The following is an 18,812-nucleotide window of genomic DNA, read 5'->3' as shown; positions in this document are numbered from 1 at the left end:
CTGCATTAGGAATAATGGTGGTATCAAATTAATGATTCCATTCATACGTGAAAACAGAGTGCGGTAGGTGGACACGCAGACCTCAAACAGAGCTCAGTCGGACCATAAAACTCGTTCATGACCCAGAATAGATTAATATTCGAGTCCATCAAGGAAGTGTGCTGGGCCCAGTACATGTCAGTTATTTTACCCAGAGTGTCACACACGGTGAAGCAGTAGCTTACTGTTTGCTGCCGAAAGTAACATTCTAAACACTCACCAAAAAGCAGAAGCACTGAGTCATCGTCAGAGGCACGCAGGTGCGCGTGTGCACCCACACTGAGAGACAGAGGTGTGTGTGATTTTCACACAATATATGAGACACCCAGTGTACTTAGGGACAGAGTTGAAGAAATATGTATGTAGATGGATAGAAAACATCAAATTAACGACACATGACGAAGGTTGTATTAGTTGCTACATAAGCAGAAAACAAGATGGTAATTCTCTAAAAGTGAAAGATGAGCACCCAGAAATTTCTAGGGATGCATGTTCATTCACAACTAAAGTGGACTGAACATATTACAGTCCTTGGGTAGTAAATACAAGGTGTGTCCATAAAATAAGGTATCCTAAGGTGGTGGAGCCACGAGGAACACTTTTACACGAGGTCTGGCAACAATGGTGTGTACCTTGGGTCAACCCCCTCCCCCCCCCCCCCCCCCACCAATCCGACGCTCAGCCTCGACTGGGCAGCCATTCACACGGAGGTTCCCCTTCCTTCTTCTGCCAGGTGCAAGTTGCATGCTGGGCTCCATTTTTAGAGTGCCGAGGATCACTACCCCCATTCACATTTGTCTTCAGTTACACGAAGTTTGTGGGCGAAAGTGCACGGATGTCAGAAACGTGTGAAAATGGGTCAGATAGTTCGAGTATGGACGTACAGACGTCTGTGATGAAAAGTGAGCCTTCAGTTTCGATCGAAACAATTGCGAAAGTGGAGAAAGAAATGCTCAAAGTTCGGCGTGTGACAGTTTGTGAGCTGTGCAGACAGATCCCTGAAGTCGGTAAGAGTACGACTGACAAGATTTTGACTGAATATTCGTGTTACCCGACGTGTGTGAGAAATTGGTCCCCAGAATGCTAATCGTAGACCGTAAATGGCGACTTGTCGAAGCGGGCACGAATCCCTGGAGCACTGTGCAGAACCAGATGAGGAATTGTCGGATTCAGTTGTCAGTGGCGACAAAACGTGGGTACGTCACACGACACGTGAAACGAAGAAAAAGTTTCATCAGAGGTGGTATTTGAATTCACCAAACCGGCGACACTTTAACAAACATTGTCTGTCAGCGAAGTGATGGCCAGTGTGTTGTGATGGCCAGTTGTATTGTTGTGTGAGTAGTTAAGTTAATCTCACTACCAAATTTCAAATTGTGTGAACACTACTCCAGATCAAATGATGGACATGGTGGGGTTGCCATCTTCATAAAACAACACAATGAATATAGCCCACTTCCTACACTAAAGGAAATAGGAACAGACAAGATCTTTGGATCTGCAGCCATAAAGCTTACGGATCTAAATCTAATTGTAGCTACAATTTACCATCCCCCCTCCAGTAGTATTAATGATTTTCTGTTACAAATGGTCGTGTTTCTATCCAAAATAAGTCAGAGGAAACAGGATGTTATCATATGTGGTGACTTTAATATAGACTTTCTCACCCACAACAGAAACAGGGAGACATTGATTAACATTGCAAAAACTAATAATCTGTGTGGCCTCGTAAACGAACCCACTAGAATAGCACCCACATCCAAGACAGCTCTAGATCAAATTTTTGCAAATAGAAATAAACTTAACCCAACACTAGAAGTATACAATGCAGCATTCAGCGACCACCAAGCTGTCATTCTAAAGTTCGATGTTAGCAAAATAACTCAAACACAGTTCCACCTCAAACTTTAACGGGGTTTTTCACTCAAGATAACCTGAACAAGCTAAATGCCCTCCGTAGTAAAGAAAAGTGGACAGAGATGTACACAGCCAACGATGTCAACATGAAATTCAGCATATTTCTTGACTCAAATGATCCACCACTTTGAAGAGGCTTTTCCGCAAAAACCAATAAGAATAAATAATAATAAGAGAAACAAGATGTGGATTACACCAGCTATAACAATCTCTTGCAAATATAAGAGAAAACTCCACATGTTATGTAAACAAAGTAGTAACTCCCCCAACTAACAGAATACTATAAAAACTACACATGAATCCTAAGAAGAGTGATAAGACAGGAAAAAAGGATACAAAATGATTAGTACATTGACAAATCCAGCAATAAAGTAAAAGCAATGTGGAATATTATAAAAAGGAAAAGAGGGGAAATCAAAGCTACACACACGAACATAGAAATCAAACTCAACAATGAATCTATATCTAATCCTGAAGTTGTGGTGAACTCTTTCAACAAATTCTTTACGAGCATAGCTGAAAAATTGGTCAAAAATAATCCTTACACAAACTACCAACCAGCAAACTGAAAATCTCACACATGTGCAGAGTCAATTTTCATTACCAAAGTCACTGAAAAAGATGTTGCAAAAGCCCTCAGAGTTAAAAAACTCATATTCAGCTGGAGTTGATGGTATCCCAGCAGCTGTCGTGAAAAATTGTGTACACTCAATTGCTGAACCATTAACTCACCTCTGTGACTGTTCTTCCCAGGCAAGTACTTTCGCGGAAGCTCTGAAACTTTCTAAAGTAATTCCTGTCTTTAAAAAAGGTGATAATAGAGATATGAATAACTACAGGCCTATCTCAATCTCATCCTGCTTTTCTAAAGTTTTTGAAAAAATAATGTACAAAAACTGATGGACTTCATTGGGGAAAAAAAACTTTACTAAGTTTAGCTCAACATGGATTCATACACAAGAAATCTACTGAAACTGCAGTATACAATTGCATAAATACGCTATTAAATACGTTAGGTGAAAAAACAACTCATAGCAGGCATATTTCTGGATCTGTCAAACGCCTTTGACACTGTTGACCACAAAATATTGCTGTAAAAAATGGAACACTATGGTATCAGAGGAAATGCAAACAATTGGATTGCTTCATTCCTAACTGACCAGATGCAGAGAGTCAGCATGAAATACACTAATAGACAAACCAACTCAATAACCGAAATCCTATCGAGTAATAAAACTGTTAAGCAAGGTGTACCACAGGGCTCAGTATTGGGACCTCAACTTTTCCTCCTGTGTATTAATGACTTGAGCCTGAATGTAGGTGCACACAAATCAATAATATTTGCTACAACTATACTCTGCAAAGGGGAGAATACAGAGGTTATGCAAAAAGCTGTGAACTTGGCCACTGAACAACTCAGCATCTGGGTTAAAATCAGCAGATTAACTATCAACACCAAAAAGACAACTTCCATGAACTTTCACACAACACCAAATGCAAATTCCTCCCAGCCACTTGTCACTGTAAATAACCAGCCAATAGATACTAACACTGTTTTCAAATTCCTGGTTCTGTGGGTTCAAGATAACCAGAAATGGAATATACGTACAGGAAAGGTAAATGCCAGAATTCGTACTTGCTGTTATGCACTGAGTGTACTGAAATCATGTGCTCGCCTGAAAACATTAACCGGCACGTACTACGCTTACATACGAGCCCACCTAAAATATGGTGTGATATTCTGGGGAAATTCTCCAACTGTTCTGAGCACATTCAAAATCCAGAAGAGAGCAATGAGGATTATTACTGGGAGCAAACCCAGGGGCTCCTGCAAACCCATCTTCAGAAAGTTGGAAATCCTTACACTGCCTCACCTATACATTCTCGAGACTCTAAAATTTTTCAGAAACCACATAGTGCCAACTGACTCCAGAGTCGTAAAAAATAATGAAATACATGAACACGACACCAGTAAAAACTCAAATCTGCATGTTTTACGTACAAACACTCAACTGTGTAAAAAGGGAGCTTACCACACGGGCCTCCAACTGTTCAACAATCTTCCCACTAGTATTAAGTCCAGCGAAGACAACATAAAATTTGGCAAAGCCGTGAAGTCACATTTGTTGTGTCACTGTTTTTACTCTGTAAATGAATACCTAGAACAATAATCTTGCTATTTATGTTAAATTGAAAACATTGAGCAGTGGAGTGACGTAAACTTAACCAACCTCTGCAATATAATACATTAGGATACTATATATTAATGTACGTTAACACTGTTAACTGGTATTTTCCGACATCTGTCACACACTGTGTACCATCAGATAACATGGAATAAATAAATAAATAAATATGCCTACCTGCAGAACAACGAATGCTGCTCACTACTGTTATGCCTTATGAGTGTGTTTTCACCGTGTCTACACTCTTCCTCGTACTGCCCGTGACCTGGCCCAATTTGGACGGGAAATCTTCAGCCGTCCCCCTTACAGCCCAGATTAGCACCGACTGATTTTGATCTGTTTCCCGAGTTGAAGTCGCACACGGGTGGAAAGCACTCCCATACTGACGACGAGTTGAAAAATGAGGTCGAGCACTACCTGCGTTCTGTGGCGAGGGTGTTCGAAAAATTCCACAGTGTGCAAATATGCGTCGTGTCGAAAAATAGCTGAAAGGTCAGCATTTCCATCAATGTAACATCGTTGCCAGTGTCTTCTGTGTGGAGACCTTATTTTACAGGCACACCTCCTCTCTTCAGCTCGGTGTAACTTCAGTTTTTAGTGGCTCGTGCACTGGACTAGAGCAATATATTCTGAATATGTCTGTTCTGTACTTAGTTATGGGTTAACCTTATGGAGAACACACGAGCAGAATATACAATCTTTAAGATAGCAAGAGAGACTGCGTATTACAACGAAAAGTAGCAAGAGCACACACCACACTGAGTTGTAGGAATGTGGACTGACCCGTGGGAGTACATTTTAGAAACAGTGATCCACATAAGGAAAGACGTCGATCAGTTCGCAACTGACAGGTCTTTGTACAAATGTGGAACCAGATCTAGCTACTGCTTACATTTCAGTAGGAAAACCAAGATGAAAACCCAAGACAGTGTGCTACATATACGACAAACTTCCACGAGTGATCAAAGGCAGTAGTGACGTACGTGCCATCAGGCATAGCCTAAAAATTATCTCTTAGAAAAGTGTTTTTATAGTGTCATGGATTTCCTGAAATGACGTGTAATTATACTAATGATTACTGCTACGATTAGGAGACATTTACTATACATCCAATAGAACAGTGAAATGTGCTGTACAAACTTGTAACATAGTAGTATGTATCTATTATGTGTCTGTAGTTGTGTATATTTATGTGCCTGTAATGTGTACAATTGTGTATGCAAAACATCCATCAACACAATTCACATTCTCCGTGGATAAATAAGTAAATAAATACATATATTATGCTGACTGGCGTAATTTATAGAGTATGTAAGAGGGAGGTAGGAATTACTGAAAGACACTCAGTATCCCTACAGAATAAAAATTACACGTGGAAGGCAAAGGGCATTGGAGTGACGTACTGTGTTCACAGAATCAACTGTCAATATGAAAAGTGGAAACTGAGGGCAAAAAGCTCTTAAAGCAGGAGTAATTCTAGGTTGCACATGGTAAACCTGTGAGCTGGCAGGGCAACGAAAAAGAAGTTAAGGGAAAGAGAGTGTAATGTAGCTTTGCCCAGCTAGCTTAATGTAAAGGTGGCATTGTTCATTGTGTTTTGTTGAGGAGAATCTTCGTGGATGTGGAATGAGTCAAGTTATACAATTACAAAGAAGTAGCAACTCTCAGAAACATGGTATTAACCACCTACCACTACACTGCTTAATACTGCTGGTACTCTCACCAGCTAAATGTCACCTGGTAACTTAGAACTGAAGATGCAACGGTAACTTATTATTTATTTTACTGGACTTCCATTCTACTAAAAAAAAAAAAAAATAATCTGCACCTGTAAAGGTCACTATTATTAGTCAAGCAGCTAACTACAATTTTCAGTCTATACAACTAGATCATTTGCAGATCAAATGGTGTAATGTCTTTTTTAAATTCCTTTTGAACTGGGAGTCCCAAACTCTTGCTTCACACTACATGGGAGCTAGTCCAATACCTTTACACCAGAGTGCATCAGTCGACCACGAACCCTAGGTGGAGACATAATATTGCGAGGTGCCCAAAGTGAGCGAGACGAGAAGCACCTCTGAAAGCTTTCTTCAGAAAAAAAGAGAGATCTGCCAGTCTCAAACATCGTGGAAGAAGTTAGGTATCCAGACGATAAGAATGTACGAGCCAAAAGTTGGCTACCACAAGTCGAGCACTGCCTGGAGTTAATACTTCCTCTGAAATCGTACTTATAAACTATTTATTTGCTATGTATTCCTCTCAACAATATTTTCTGTCTCAGTGCCATCTCTGCAACAAAATGTAGTTCATATGTTCCAAAAATTACATGAATATCCACAAAGAAACTGATCTGTCACAATGAGCCAATAATTAAATATGCATAAGAAACATTCTACTTACTACATGGCACCAAATACTAACATAAAAAAGGTGTTGCAGGTGCTGGCTCTAAAATGACACACACCCTACTATAGCAAGAGAGGAAAGGGTTGCAAGAAATGATATTTCCAGGGATGGAGTGTGAAGTCAATCTGTCCATGTAATGAGGCCGTCTAAGAGAATAATGAAAACTGCAAGAATATTCTAATAATATCAGTATTATTTCTTTTCACAGTTTGCACCAGTCAAATATTAGCTATTCACTGCTCCACATTTCAGAAAAAGTGCAGATTTTGGTCACATTCTCGAATAAAAATGTTGTAATTACCTTTTTTATGTTACATGAAACTGTGCTCCATCAGAAAATGAACATCTCAAACTGGTGACATGCATCAGCTAAGTTTCTTCTGAATTTGTAACTACACCATGAAATGAGATAGCTTGTGAGAACAGTATAATAAAATTTATTGCGAAAATAACATTGTTATAAGGACATATCCTACTATTACTTGTACATTTAAAATGCAATTTTTTTGTACAAACATCAAAATATTTTTGTAAATTGCTAACAACAAGAATAATAGACAAGAAATAAAGAATACAAAGAGCTCGTAGCTTAAAAATTCCTGTAAGCAATTCTGAGAATTATTTCTTCCCTTTACTGCTGAATGACAAAAGGCAAGAGAACAAAAATTTTAAGATATCGCTATCATTTGTGTGAGGTATGTGGTATTTTATGCATATGAGAGATGACTGATTAAAAGTTTACTTCCTGTTGTAAGTATCAGATAGTTTTGAGAAATATTGTTTTGTTACATTACTAGTAGAAGATAAATTGGTAATACACTAAATATTTTTAGTGGTGTTAACAGTTAAAAATCGTGAACATTACTGTTAGAATCAGTATACGAATAGTGCAAAAGTAATACACTAAATATTTTCAGTGGTGTTACAGTTAAGAATCATGAACATTACTGTTCCAATTGGTATAAGAATATTGCAAAACATTTTCTGAGAACTGGATTCTTTGGTTATGAATTGGTACAAGTGAGAAGGCTAGTGTTTTGTTGTGCCTGCTACCAGCCTTTACCATCAAATAATAATGTTTACTGTAGTCTCCATCATCTGTGTCCGAACTGTTCGTGGTAGGATTTAGAATGAGTTGCAAGGTAGTTATCAGTCTGTTGTGGATACCACCGACAACTTGTTTTTAGGAAAGAAAGATTTATGTCCACACTGGGGTAAGTACCCAGCACACGGCACGAAGCATTGCTGTAGTGGCAGCACTGCACGAAAGAGGCACGAGTAATTTAGGGAAACCGCAAGAAGCGTATATCTGGGTGTTTGGATGAGGATTTGAACTGCTGCCCTCCTGTCGCACCTCTCTCAGTATGTTGGCACTGTTTAGCACAAATTTACATAATCCTCGATCAGCACAAATATTCAGCAAGTTGATCAACAAGTACACGAATGAAAAGTTTTTGGATCTGCTTTTGTTCAAAACGTAAGCTGATTCCTTAAATTTGTAAGGCCTCCACATTATGATGCACAGTAAGAATTTTTAAGCAGATGTAGGGTCAGAATAAGGTTAGAACGTCTCATGTGAGAAGGATAAACACGGAGTGATTAAAGGATATCTCATTCAGTATTTACTAACACTTTACTGTCCACGTGTTTCTCAGAAAGGTGTAACTGCCCGCGCATTACCGACGGATCGGCCACTACGAGATGTGGCGTACGGAAATATAAATGATCTTCACAATCTGTTGTAAGGACTCTCAGCTTAGTAACAGCCTCACGGGATACATCGTATGTTGGAGTGTGGCAGCTGTATTGTGTTACACAAAGTACCACTAAGATTAACAGCTGGGCCTACCTGATGTTACCTTAATTGTTTCTTCTCTCTCTCTCTCTCTCTCTCTCTCAATTGTGCTCTGAAGTTATGGTCTGATTCTTACTGGTTAGTGAAAAGTTACTTGTCTGTCATTCCAATTTGCAACAGGAAACTATAAAATGATATTTAGGCTCTGATTTTACTTCCTGTTCTGTATTAGAAATTGCAATAAAAAAGTATGAAATAAATATATATATTTTGAGCAGCAGGTTATTACGAGTGGCAAAGAGAGAGTATTTGCTGTGGACTTTATTGTAGAATTGCACGTTACACTCTCCCTAACAGGTGCACGTACGAGATTACCGAGAGAAAGTCAGGCAATAGAATGTAGGTAGAGTGCTACGGAAAGAAATATCTTCACCACTGGTATCGATATATCTTCACCATCAGTACTGAAGGAAGGGTTCACTGACGTGCTCCATCAATTTAATCTGTGATCGGCTCGGCTCATAAAATCATAGCATAATAAGTGAAAAGTTGTTTGTAGATATAGCACCGCACTGCCGGCTATTAAGAAAGTATATACTATCGAATTGAGCGAGAGCAGTTACGAGAGGAGGAAGCGGAGAACAAGATTTTTTTAACGTTTTCTCAGTACAGTATAGCCGGCTATCCGCCACGGGACTCCGGATCGGCGGCCTAGTCCTTGCTGCCTTTATCCGTGCAGTTGAGCTTGTAGATCTGGTAGTTGAGGGCAGTCGCCAGAGTCACCCACAGGAAGTAGGGCACGAAGAGGTAGCCGGCGACCGCATTGATGCCGTAGAAGGAGTATCCGCAGGCTGCCACGTTGGCCCACAGGAGTGTGATGTCGACCAGGCTCCAGGGGATGCTGCGCGCCCCGAAGAAGATGGGTCCCCACAGCCAGTTGAGCACCAGCTGCGACCCGTACAGCACCAGGGGCAGCCTCGCCGGGCCTGCGAACGCGGTCACACGTGTCGTCAGAGGTCGGAGATTATGCGTATAAAATAAGAGAGTGTCCCGCTTATAGATCGGTGGTGGAACATCTCGGGCACGTCACATTGTATTAGTATTTAGAGGTAATATAAGGGATACGAAGTAGGCCGAGTACTTAAAATAATCATTAGGGAAGGCAAATGGAGGACTTGAATTTACTGGAAAGTTTCTGGGAAAGTACAACGCACCTACACTACCCGTTCGGGACTATCTCGATTCCTATTAGTGGACATTAATACGCGGTGTGTCCACCTTCCACTTTTATAACGGAGCAACGGCAATCTGTTGTTCCTCGAGAGTCGAAAAAAGAGAAGGTAGTAACGTCGGACGCCGACCTCCCGACTCGTTCCGTTCCGGTCAGGTGGGAACTCCGGGCAGCCCGGTCCGTCGTCCACAGACCGCCGGCTCGGCTTTACGGCTGTGCGCACTGCACTGTCAGCTCACCTTCTGCCAACACGACGCTCTAAAACCTATTAGCAGTTTCTTAAAGCGCGGTCAGGGAACTGCACCCTAACTGTGGAAAACTCCCCGGTGCAGTGACGCCGCGTCCACCGTACTTCAGTGTTTACACTGCGCACGATAGTGTGTAACATTGTCCGGGCATGCACTAAACCCAAACTCTTCCACCGGATATCCGAACGACGAATCACGATCCGTCATTCCAAATGACTCATTTCCTGTCCTCCACTGTCCAGTTTACACCAGCACGAGTGTCGCTTAGCACTGACCACACGAATATGCGGCCTTATAAGGAGCTGCTGGAGCACAGTTGTAGTGCTTCCACTCCAGCTAGCAGCACTTTGGAACTCACGAGTGATTCCTTCCGCTGATTTCGTGTGATTCTTCACGAGCTCCCTCCGCCTGTGGCGCGTGCCCGGTCTCAGTCACGTCGGGTCCCTGACTGAGTTAGCGATCCCTGGCGACGGACCCGTGCAGCTGCCGCCACTTCACACCGGCGCCCGCTTCCCCGTGCACTTCTGACATTACGTACGGCTGATGAGATAGTGCCTCACATTTGACACGGCAGTGCCACCGGCTCTACAGTATCGCTCCGGTGATTGGAGTCGTCGTTATGTAAGAGTGACAACAGACGACAAACTAATTTATAGACTTATTGTTCAGATAGTAACAGGTCGATAACTGTAACAGAAATGCTGGGGGAACTTGAACGGCAATTCTCGGAAGGAGGTCACGACGTTCTCGCGAAAGTCCCGTTCTGTAGATTTAGCTGCACAGCTAGTCTGGCTATGTACAGAGACGAGGGCACGTTAATAACAACAACCCTGTGTACTTCACAACACACTAAAGTGTGCAGCGGCAGCAGGTGCTGTAGTCTGTACCACTATTATAAGTTTTCCATCCGATACCGTTAAAATATTGAGTGTGGGGCGAGGTAGGTCGGCTGGTAATGGCACTCGTTTGACGCATGTCGTCCACTTCTGCGGCTACTTCCTTTCCTTACGGTTTTGGCCCCGTGTGTCTCGTATTAAATTACTCGTCTAGCCCTCATCTACATTCTATCTCACTTCAGTTTTTTTTAACATTAATAAGAACTGACCTGTATATGGAAAAGTAGATGTGAAAGAAAATCGTCATAGGTGAAGAAACGAATGGAACAAAATATCTAGGCACGCTGAACAATCACAAATTTGCCCGTAATCCTCCTCGACAAGCTACAGAATGAACGGAAGAAGAAACACACACAGGTGAAATGATTTGATTTGCAACACAGGAAACTCATCAAAATTTTATAACTGTCTTACTGCACTACTACAGATATTCAAAACTTATCTTTTTTGGAAAAGATTTATTTTCTCGCACGATCACACATAATTTTAACGAGAAATTATTGTATATGTATTTTGTTTGAGTCTAGTGTCGCATTTGTGTTTGTAATGGTTACCAGTTTCATTCCACTTCAGAACACCCCAGATTTGTTGCAGTAGCAGAGAAACCTGACAGTTATATGTGCTGCAGCTAGAATAGATCTGAAGATGCTGTGAAATGGAACAAACTGCTAATGTGCGTACACAAATGCACCAATACACTGCAATAAAACAATACTACGGTAATAGTTATTGCTGATATGTATCTGCCTTGTTATTGTCTTAGTCTTTCGTAAAAGAAATTATCAAGTTTCAGCATCGCTAACCGTCTCGATATGATAAAAAGGAAACAGAAGCTCTTTTAGAAAAGCACATTGTCAGTGGCAGGCTGACATTGTGTTACTGTGAAAGTGGTTGTGAATGAACCACTGCTTCCATCGTATCACTGTTCTTTCCATAGCCATCAAAATGTCAGTGTTTGCAGATGAATATCAAATGCTGATCTGCAGTGAGCGAATTAAATGCTATTATAATGTTATAGCATCGTCTAGAAACTTTGGCAATACCAGTAGTAGCATTCTTATATTAGGACATCATACAATAAGCTCAACTCCAGGAAGGAGGTATTTCTTAATTCATTACATATTTTAGTGAACATGTTTTGTAGAATCTGCTCATACAAAATTATCCTATTGGGGTGGGGGTACAACCACCTGTCGCCGTGTGACGTTGGCAACTTGTCACCTCGTCCACAGGCCATTTAGAACGTGCACTGAGTTGTACGTCGTGGAAAACGGGCGCCGGTTTGAAGACCTCGCTTACACGTCCATTCCGCTACCTGAACATTTGTCTACATACAGTCGGTTATGTAGATACAGTATGTTGCGTCCCTAATACACTGAATGTTTGTAGCTCCCTAACTGAAACTGGCACAGATTTTACTGAAATTGATTTGTAAACATTTAAAATACATCACCTACATGACAGAAAAAGTAATACCCCAGTGAAAAAAGATATAACTCATTGCTGTAACTTTCAGGAGAATAACTAAAGCAACTGCATTCAAACTTTGCAGAAAGAGTAATGTATGTTACATTTCCTTATCTAAATAAATATTGCTTTCACTTACTAGTTTGTAAGTTACAGGGAAAAAAATCCTGACAGACTTCTTAATAGTTACCACGAATTACGAGTACAAAATAAGGTGATAGAGCGCTTCAGGGAAAACCCGGAGAATATTGTGACTAAATTTCCCGACTGTAGCTATCTAACGGGAGAGACTTCAAATTGCCGGCTGTAGAATGCGAGAACTGTGCAATTTTTCTGAGCACAGAATTTACGTGGGATTGTTCTAAACATCTTTGCTTAGCAACTAGTTGAAAAACTGACTCACGAGTGGAACATCTTAGAGCTCATAATAATTATATATACGAAGCAGTAACTGTTCTCGAAAGAACAGATGCTGCTGATGACCGTGCAGCTTTTCCCTGGAATAAATGATGAACTGAAACCCTGAGCTGCCGGCGGGTGTTGTCGATGTACCTCGATGTGGACAGTCGAAAATGTGTGCCCCGACCGGGACTCGAACCCGGGATCTGCTGCTTACATGGCAGACGCTCTATCCATCTGAGCCACCGAGGACACAGACGAGTAGCGCGACTGCAGGGACTTGTCCCTCGCACGCTTCCCGCGAGACTCACATTCCCAGGTGTCCACAAGTGTACATGTGTAATGTACCTTATAGATATTTGCCCATCCACTGATTACTCGCGCACGCTTTGGCGATTCCCGTAAGAGTTTGGGCAACCTGTGCGCATTCGCACAGACGGAGGTCAATGGCCGGGTAGCCCTTAACTATATATATGAAGCAGTAACTGTCCACATCGAGGTATATCGACAATACCTGCCGGCAGCTGGGGTTTCAGTTCGTCATCATTTACTCGTAATAATTAATAGACTCAGTTCTGATCGGCGAGGGAATCGGTAGCCTTAATGCTGTCGCAGCGTCGATGACTACAAGAGGACTATTAACAGAGGCAGGACAGTACGACGTGCCTCGCACACGACACAAACACCGCGTCCGACGTTCTGCGGGAAGAGAGAGCGAGGCAGAGGCGGAGGCGGGCTCCGATCGCCACCCACGCTACGGTCTGGGGCAGGTGGCATATCTGCTGCGGCCAAACTGGAAGTGTTACGACCGACACCGGAGAGAACACGTGAGCGTACTGACTCACCTGCCCGACATCACTGCTGCTGCCGGCTCTCGTAGTACGTGCACGATGGACACACTCATCCCGCAAGTTCTTCCCTCTGGTAAACCACGGTTGCACGCACCGTGCTACACGACGAGTGGAGGACTATAAGCTGTCGTCAGTTAGATCGAGGCACGAGATGGGAACGGGAGCGTAACGTGACACAGGTTACTGGACTAATCTGTTTCCACCGAGCCGTAACTTCTGGTATATATACCTTATCTGACCGAAAGTACGACGGCCGCCCTACGTGACGCAGAATGAACTCACTAGAATACCGTGAGACGCAGACCCAGCAGAGTAAGAGAACGCTGGGAATACAAGGAGAGGAGCAGTGACAGCAGAACAGGCGCACAGGGCCTGCTGACCACTACGGACAGTGGCTGTCGAGAGACTCGTGGACCACAAAGTGACTGTGCGCAGGGTCTGCGCTCTGTCAGATCACCGTAAGCCACGCACTTCTGCATTCGGTGGTAACTGACGTCTGAGGCGGCGTAAAGAGCGACAGCAGTGTGCGGCGAGTAACTGGATGCGAGTGATTTGGAGCGACGGCTCGAGCGGCGTCCCGTGGCACTCCGAGGTAAGGGTTCGTGTTCGGTGAAAGTCTGGACAACCTCACCTGCCAACAGTGAAAATCGAAGGAAATTCTGACCCTAGGTGCAATCGCTAAGCGGGTGTGAGGCTTCTTTCCAGTGGTTACCAGTCTGATGCGGCAGTAGAAGGTAGCAAACGGAAATGCAGAGTTTTAAATTACGCTTTCAAAAAATTAGTCGTGCCGTACAAACGTCCTGTGGTTTCAGTCTCGGATGGCAACGTAATAAGCATCCCACTGTAAGAGGTAAGAGTTGAAAACAAATAAGCCGACAGGTGCGGACAGAACACTAATTCGGCTTTACAGAGAGTAAGTACCCTGCGGCATCCGCTCCTTCCGCAGCCTGAGGCGTGCATCGTGAATCTCTCGCCCGGCACAAAGTCGTGGAGAGAAGGAGAATGGCCCCGCACATTCACACACGAATATCCTTAAAATCGGTTTCCGACAGAATTCTCGAACGCGTTCTTAGTTCGAATACGATGATTTTTCTTCAGACAGAAAATCCTTCTGTCCACAAATCAGAGCAGGTTTAGAAAGCATCGCTCGTCCAAAGCTGAGTTTGCCCTTTTCTCACGTGATATATTGTGAACTGTATACGAAGGGCAACGGCCAGACTTCAAATTCCTCGACTTCCGAAAAGCACTTGACACAATGCCCACTGCAGACTCTTAACGAAGGTACGTCATACGGAATAGCTTACAGTTACGTGTGAGTGCCCCGAAGACTTGTCAAGTAACAGAACCCAGTATGCTGTCTCGACTGTGAGTGTTCATCAGAGACAAGGGCACTGTCTCTGATGGAGCGCCCCAGGGAAGTGTGATACGACAGCTGTTATTTTCGATGCACACAAATGATGTGACAGACAAGATGAGCACCAGTCTGCAGTTGTTCGCCAGTGAAGTGTGGTGTACGGGGAGATGTCGAAGTGGAGTGATTTTAGGAGGACGCGAGGTGACTCGGACAAAATGTCTAGTTGCTACGATGAATGATAGCTAGCACTAATGCAGAAAAATGTAAGTTAATGCGGAGGAGAAGGAATCTGGTCTCGAGCACTCCTCTGCACAAGGTCGGATCAAAGGAAGACATCGAGACAGCCCAGAGACTGGCTGCTACATTTATTACCGGTAGATTCGAACAACATGTAAGTACTAAGAAGATTCTTCGGGAAGTCAAATTTGAATCCCTGGAGGGAAGGCGACGTTCTTTTCGAGAAGCACTTTTGAGAATTTAGACAACTGGCATTTGAAGCTGACTGTAAAGCAATTCCACTGCCACTTCCAGAAGATCAGAGAAGTTAGGTCTCTTACGGAGGAATACAGACAGTCGTTTGCCGCTCGCTCTATTTGTGAGTGCAACAGGAAAGGAAACGACAAGTAGTGGTACAGGGTACCCTGCCCCGTGCACGCTATGCTAACGTACGGAGTACGTGTGTAGATTTAGATGTAGGTAGTCTTACGGTATGGGGGTGTTTTTCTTTACGAGTGCAGAACCGTTACAGCTCTTAAGAAAAAGCTAGACAGGGAGGTGTGTCGAGACATTTGACAGCACAGTGTAGTGTGCGCAGGAGAGGAACAGTGGGGAGGCGGCGATTGTCTGTTGTGTCGACATGACAGTGCAGAACGTCTCCGAGGGAACAGTTTGTCGACAGTAACATTCCTGAAAAAGAGTGCGCCCATCGTCCTGACGTAAACCCACTAGAACACCTTCGGAATAAGTCAGAATGTCAACTTCTGGTTGGTCGGTTGGTTTAAAAGAGGCGGAGGGGGAATGACCAAACTGGTTGGTCATCAGTCCCTGCCACAAGGGTGAGAATAAAATAAGCCGGACTGACAGCAGAAAACGGATAGAAAGGAAAAACCACAAGAACGACGGAAGGGCAACAAACACTTAATCGACAAAAGGGGAGAAGAAAACCACAGACACGCAAGACACTGGCAGAAGAGATTAAAATGAGAAAACAGATTACCATCGCTGGCTGAACGTGAGAATAAACCTCCGCCCTAAAAGCACTAGGGTGGAGGACACAGACCGACGAAGGACACGCGCTAAAACCTACACAGAAGTATAAAACCCACCCTCAGCCGATGAGGAGTTGTCAGATAAAACTAGCAGCAACGCCTCCAGTAACTGAGGATTTCGTCACAGGGCAGTCAAAATGGGACAGCTCACCAGAATACGGGCCACTGTCAAGCAGGCGCCGCATCGACACAGAGGCGCAGGAGGCAGCCTTGCGTCTGCCAAGCGTGGCCGGCGCAGAGCCGGCAGAGAACCACACGAGTCCCTGCCAGAGGCCCGCGTGGACGACCGCCACACATTCGTAGTCTCCTCAATGGCACGCAGTTTGTTGTGCGTCTCCCAAAGCCGAAAAACCTGCCACGTAGGAGCGAACGCAGGTCAGTTATTGGAATGCCGAACTCCATAAGCGGTTTCCGTGTAGCATGTTTAGTCAGCAAGTTCGTTGACTGAGATTCCGACGTGTCCTGGGGTCCACACAAACACCACTGAACGACCGGACCATTCCAGGGCATAGATGGACTACTGGGTGGTCGCTACCAAAGGATGACGGGGGTAGAACTGGTTGATAGCTCAGAGAATCAGTACACAGAAGAAACGACTCCCCAAGGCACGAACGGGTGTGCTCAAGAGCACGAGATATAGCCACCAGCTCTGCTGTGAAAACACTGCAGCCATGGGCAAGGAATGCTGTTCAACATGACCTCCACGGACATACGCGAAGCCGACGTGACCGTCAGCCGTCGAGATATCGGTGTAAACCACTCCGTGGCCTCAGTACAGGTCAAGAATCGAGAGGAACTGACAGGAGAGAGCAGCGGGATGAACTGAGTCCTTCAGGCCACGTGAAAGGTCCACGCGAAGCCGCGGTGTAGGTGTACACTATGGATGTGTACGTGAATGGACCTCGAGTATAGGTGGCAAAGGCAAGGACTCCAGTTCAGATAGAAGCGATCAGACGAGAACTGCAATTGTAAGCCCTCACCTGGGCCGACGACGCGGGAGATGAACTGCCGCAGGTGGGAAAGGGAGACGGTAACTCCAATGTGCAGGAGAACTACGAATATGTGCGACGTAACTGGCCAGCAGTTGTGCTGCCCGACCTGCAGTGGAGGGACTCCAACCTCTGCCAGGACACTGGTCACCGGACTCGTCCTAAAAGCTCCCGTCGCTAGGCGAACGCCACAGTGCTGCACTGCGCCGAGTAAACGCAACGCCGAGGCCGCCGCCGAACCGTAAACCAGACTCCCATAGTCAAGGCACGGTTGAACAAGGGCTCTGTAGAGCTGCAGCAGCGTAGAGCGATCCGCATCCCAGTTGGTGTTGCTCGGGCAGCGGAGGGTATTGAGGTGCTGCCAGCACTTCAGCTCAAGTTGACGAAGTTGAAGTAGCCAAGTCAATCGACCGTCGAAAACCAGTCCTAAAAACCGATGTCTCCACTACAGTGAGGTGATCGTCAGTAAGGTAAAGTTCTGGTTCCAGATGAAGTGTACAACGCCGACGGAAGTGCATAACACACAACTTTGCGGCAGAAAACTGGAAGCCGTGGGCTAGAGCCCATTACTGCACCTCGTGGATGGCTCCCTGTAAGCGCAACTCAGCAACACCAGTTCTGGTGGAGCACTACGAACTGCAGACGCAGTCTGCATACAGAGATGGTGAGATGGACGTCCCTACAGCTGCTGCTAGACCGTTAATGGCCACTAGAAATAGACACACACTCAATACAGAGTCCTGCAGGACCCCATTCTCCTGTATACGGGGGGAACTATGGGAGGCACCTACTTGGACACGGAAAGTAGGAAGCGACAGGAAATTCTGGATAAATATCGGGAGCAGACCTCGGTGACCCCACTCGTGTAATGTGGCAAGGATATGATGTCGACAGGTGGTGTCATACACTTTTCATAAATAAAAAAAGATGGCAACAAGGTGTGGGCGTCTGGAAAAGGCTGTTCGGATGGCAGACTCTACGGACACACGATTATCGGTGGTAGAGCGACCCAGGAGGAAGCCGACCTGACACGCAGCCAGTGGGCCACCTGACTTCAGGACCCAACTCAGCTGCCGACACACCATAAGTTCCAGCAGCTTACATAAAAACGTTGGTGAGGCTGATGGGCCGATAGTATCCACATCAAGCGGGTTTTTGCCGGGTTTGAGCACTGGTATGATGGTGCTCTCCCGCCAGTGCGATGGAAAGACGCCATTGCACCAGATCCGGTTGAAGATCATGAAGACATGTCGCTTGTAGATGATGGATCTGATCTGCCACAGGAGCTGTGTTGGGGCAATGTGCAAAGGCACTAAGGAGCTCCCACTCTGTATATGAGGGCGTTATAGGATTCACTGTGGTGTGTAGTGAACGAGTGACTTTCCCTTCTATCCGCCGTTTGTGGGTGCGAAAGGCTGGAGGGTAATTCTCTGAGGCAGAGGCGTGAGCATAGTGCTCGGCAATCGCGTCTCCGTCGGTAGATAACACGCCATTTGACACCCAAAATCTCGTTTGCTCTTTGCGCACACTCGGGAAAGTGACGTATGGCACCCAATAGTCGACACGTACCTCTCCCAACAATCCTGTTTCCGCCGTTTGGTAAACTGGTGAACACGGGCACAGAGCCGTTTAAAGGCTATGAGGTGCTCCAGGAAAGGGTGTCGCTTATGCCGCTGTAGAGCTCGCCGACGCCCCTTAATTGCCTCAGCGACTTATGGTGACCACGAAAGGACTGTCTTTCGCCAGGGCCACCCTAAAGAACGAGG

At 44.7% G+C, this 18,812-nt stretch overlaps 2 protein-coding genes across 2 annotated transcripts in view; one reads left to right on the top strand and one right to left on the bottom strand.

The window, feature by feature from the left end:
* LOC126109880 (protein roadkill) overlaps positions 1 to 18,812 on the top strand; it is a 695,429-nt gene that overhangs the window by 314,470 nt on the left and 362,147 nt on the right. The gene's annotated exons all lie outside the window — the stretch shown is intronic.
* Positions 6,724 to 18,812, bottom strand: part of LOC126109558 (translocator protein-like) — a 30,629-nt gene continuing 18,540 nt past the window's right edge. Inside the window, exon 3 of the mRNA XM_049914573.1 lies at positions 6,724 to 9,329. Coding sequence (XP_049770530.1) covers positions 9,055 to 9,329 — 275 coding nt within the window. The 3' untranslated portion in view covers positions 6,724 to 9,054. The remainder of the gene's footprint in view (positions 9,330 to 18,812) is intronic.

Source organism: Schistocerca cancellata, chromosome 12, assembly GCF_023864275.1.
Source record: "Schistocerca cancellata isolate TAMUIC-IGC-003103 chromosome 12, iqSchCanc2.1, whole genome shotgun sequence".
NCBI classification, from domain to species: Eukaryota; Metazoa; Arthropoda; class Insecta; order Orthoptera; family Acrididae; genus Schistocerca; species Schistocerca cancellata.
Note: the sequence above shows the minus strand (reverse complement) of the source record. Positions and strands in the feature narration are given on the sequence as shown.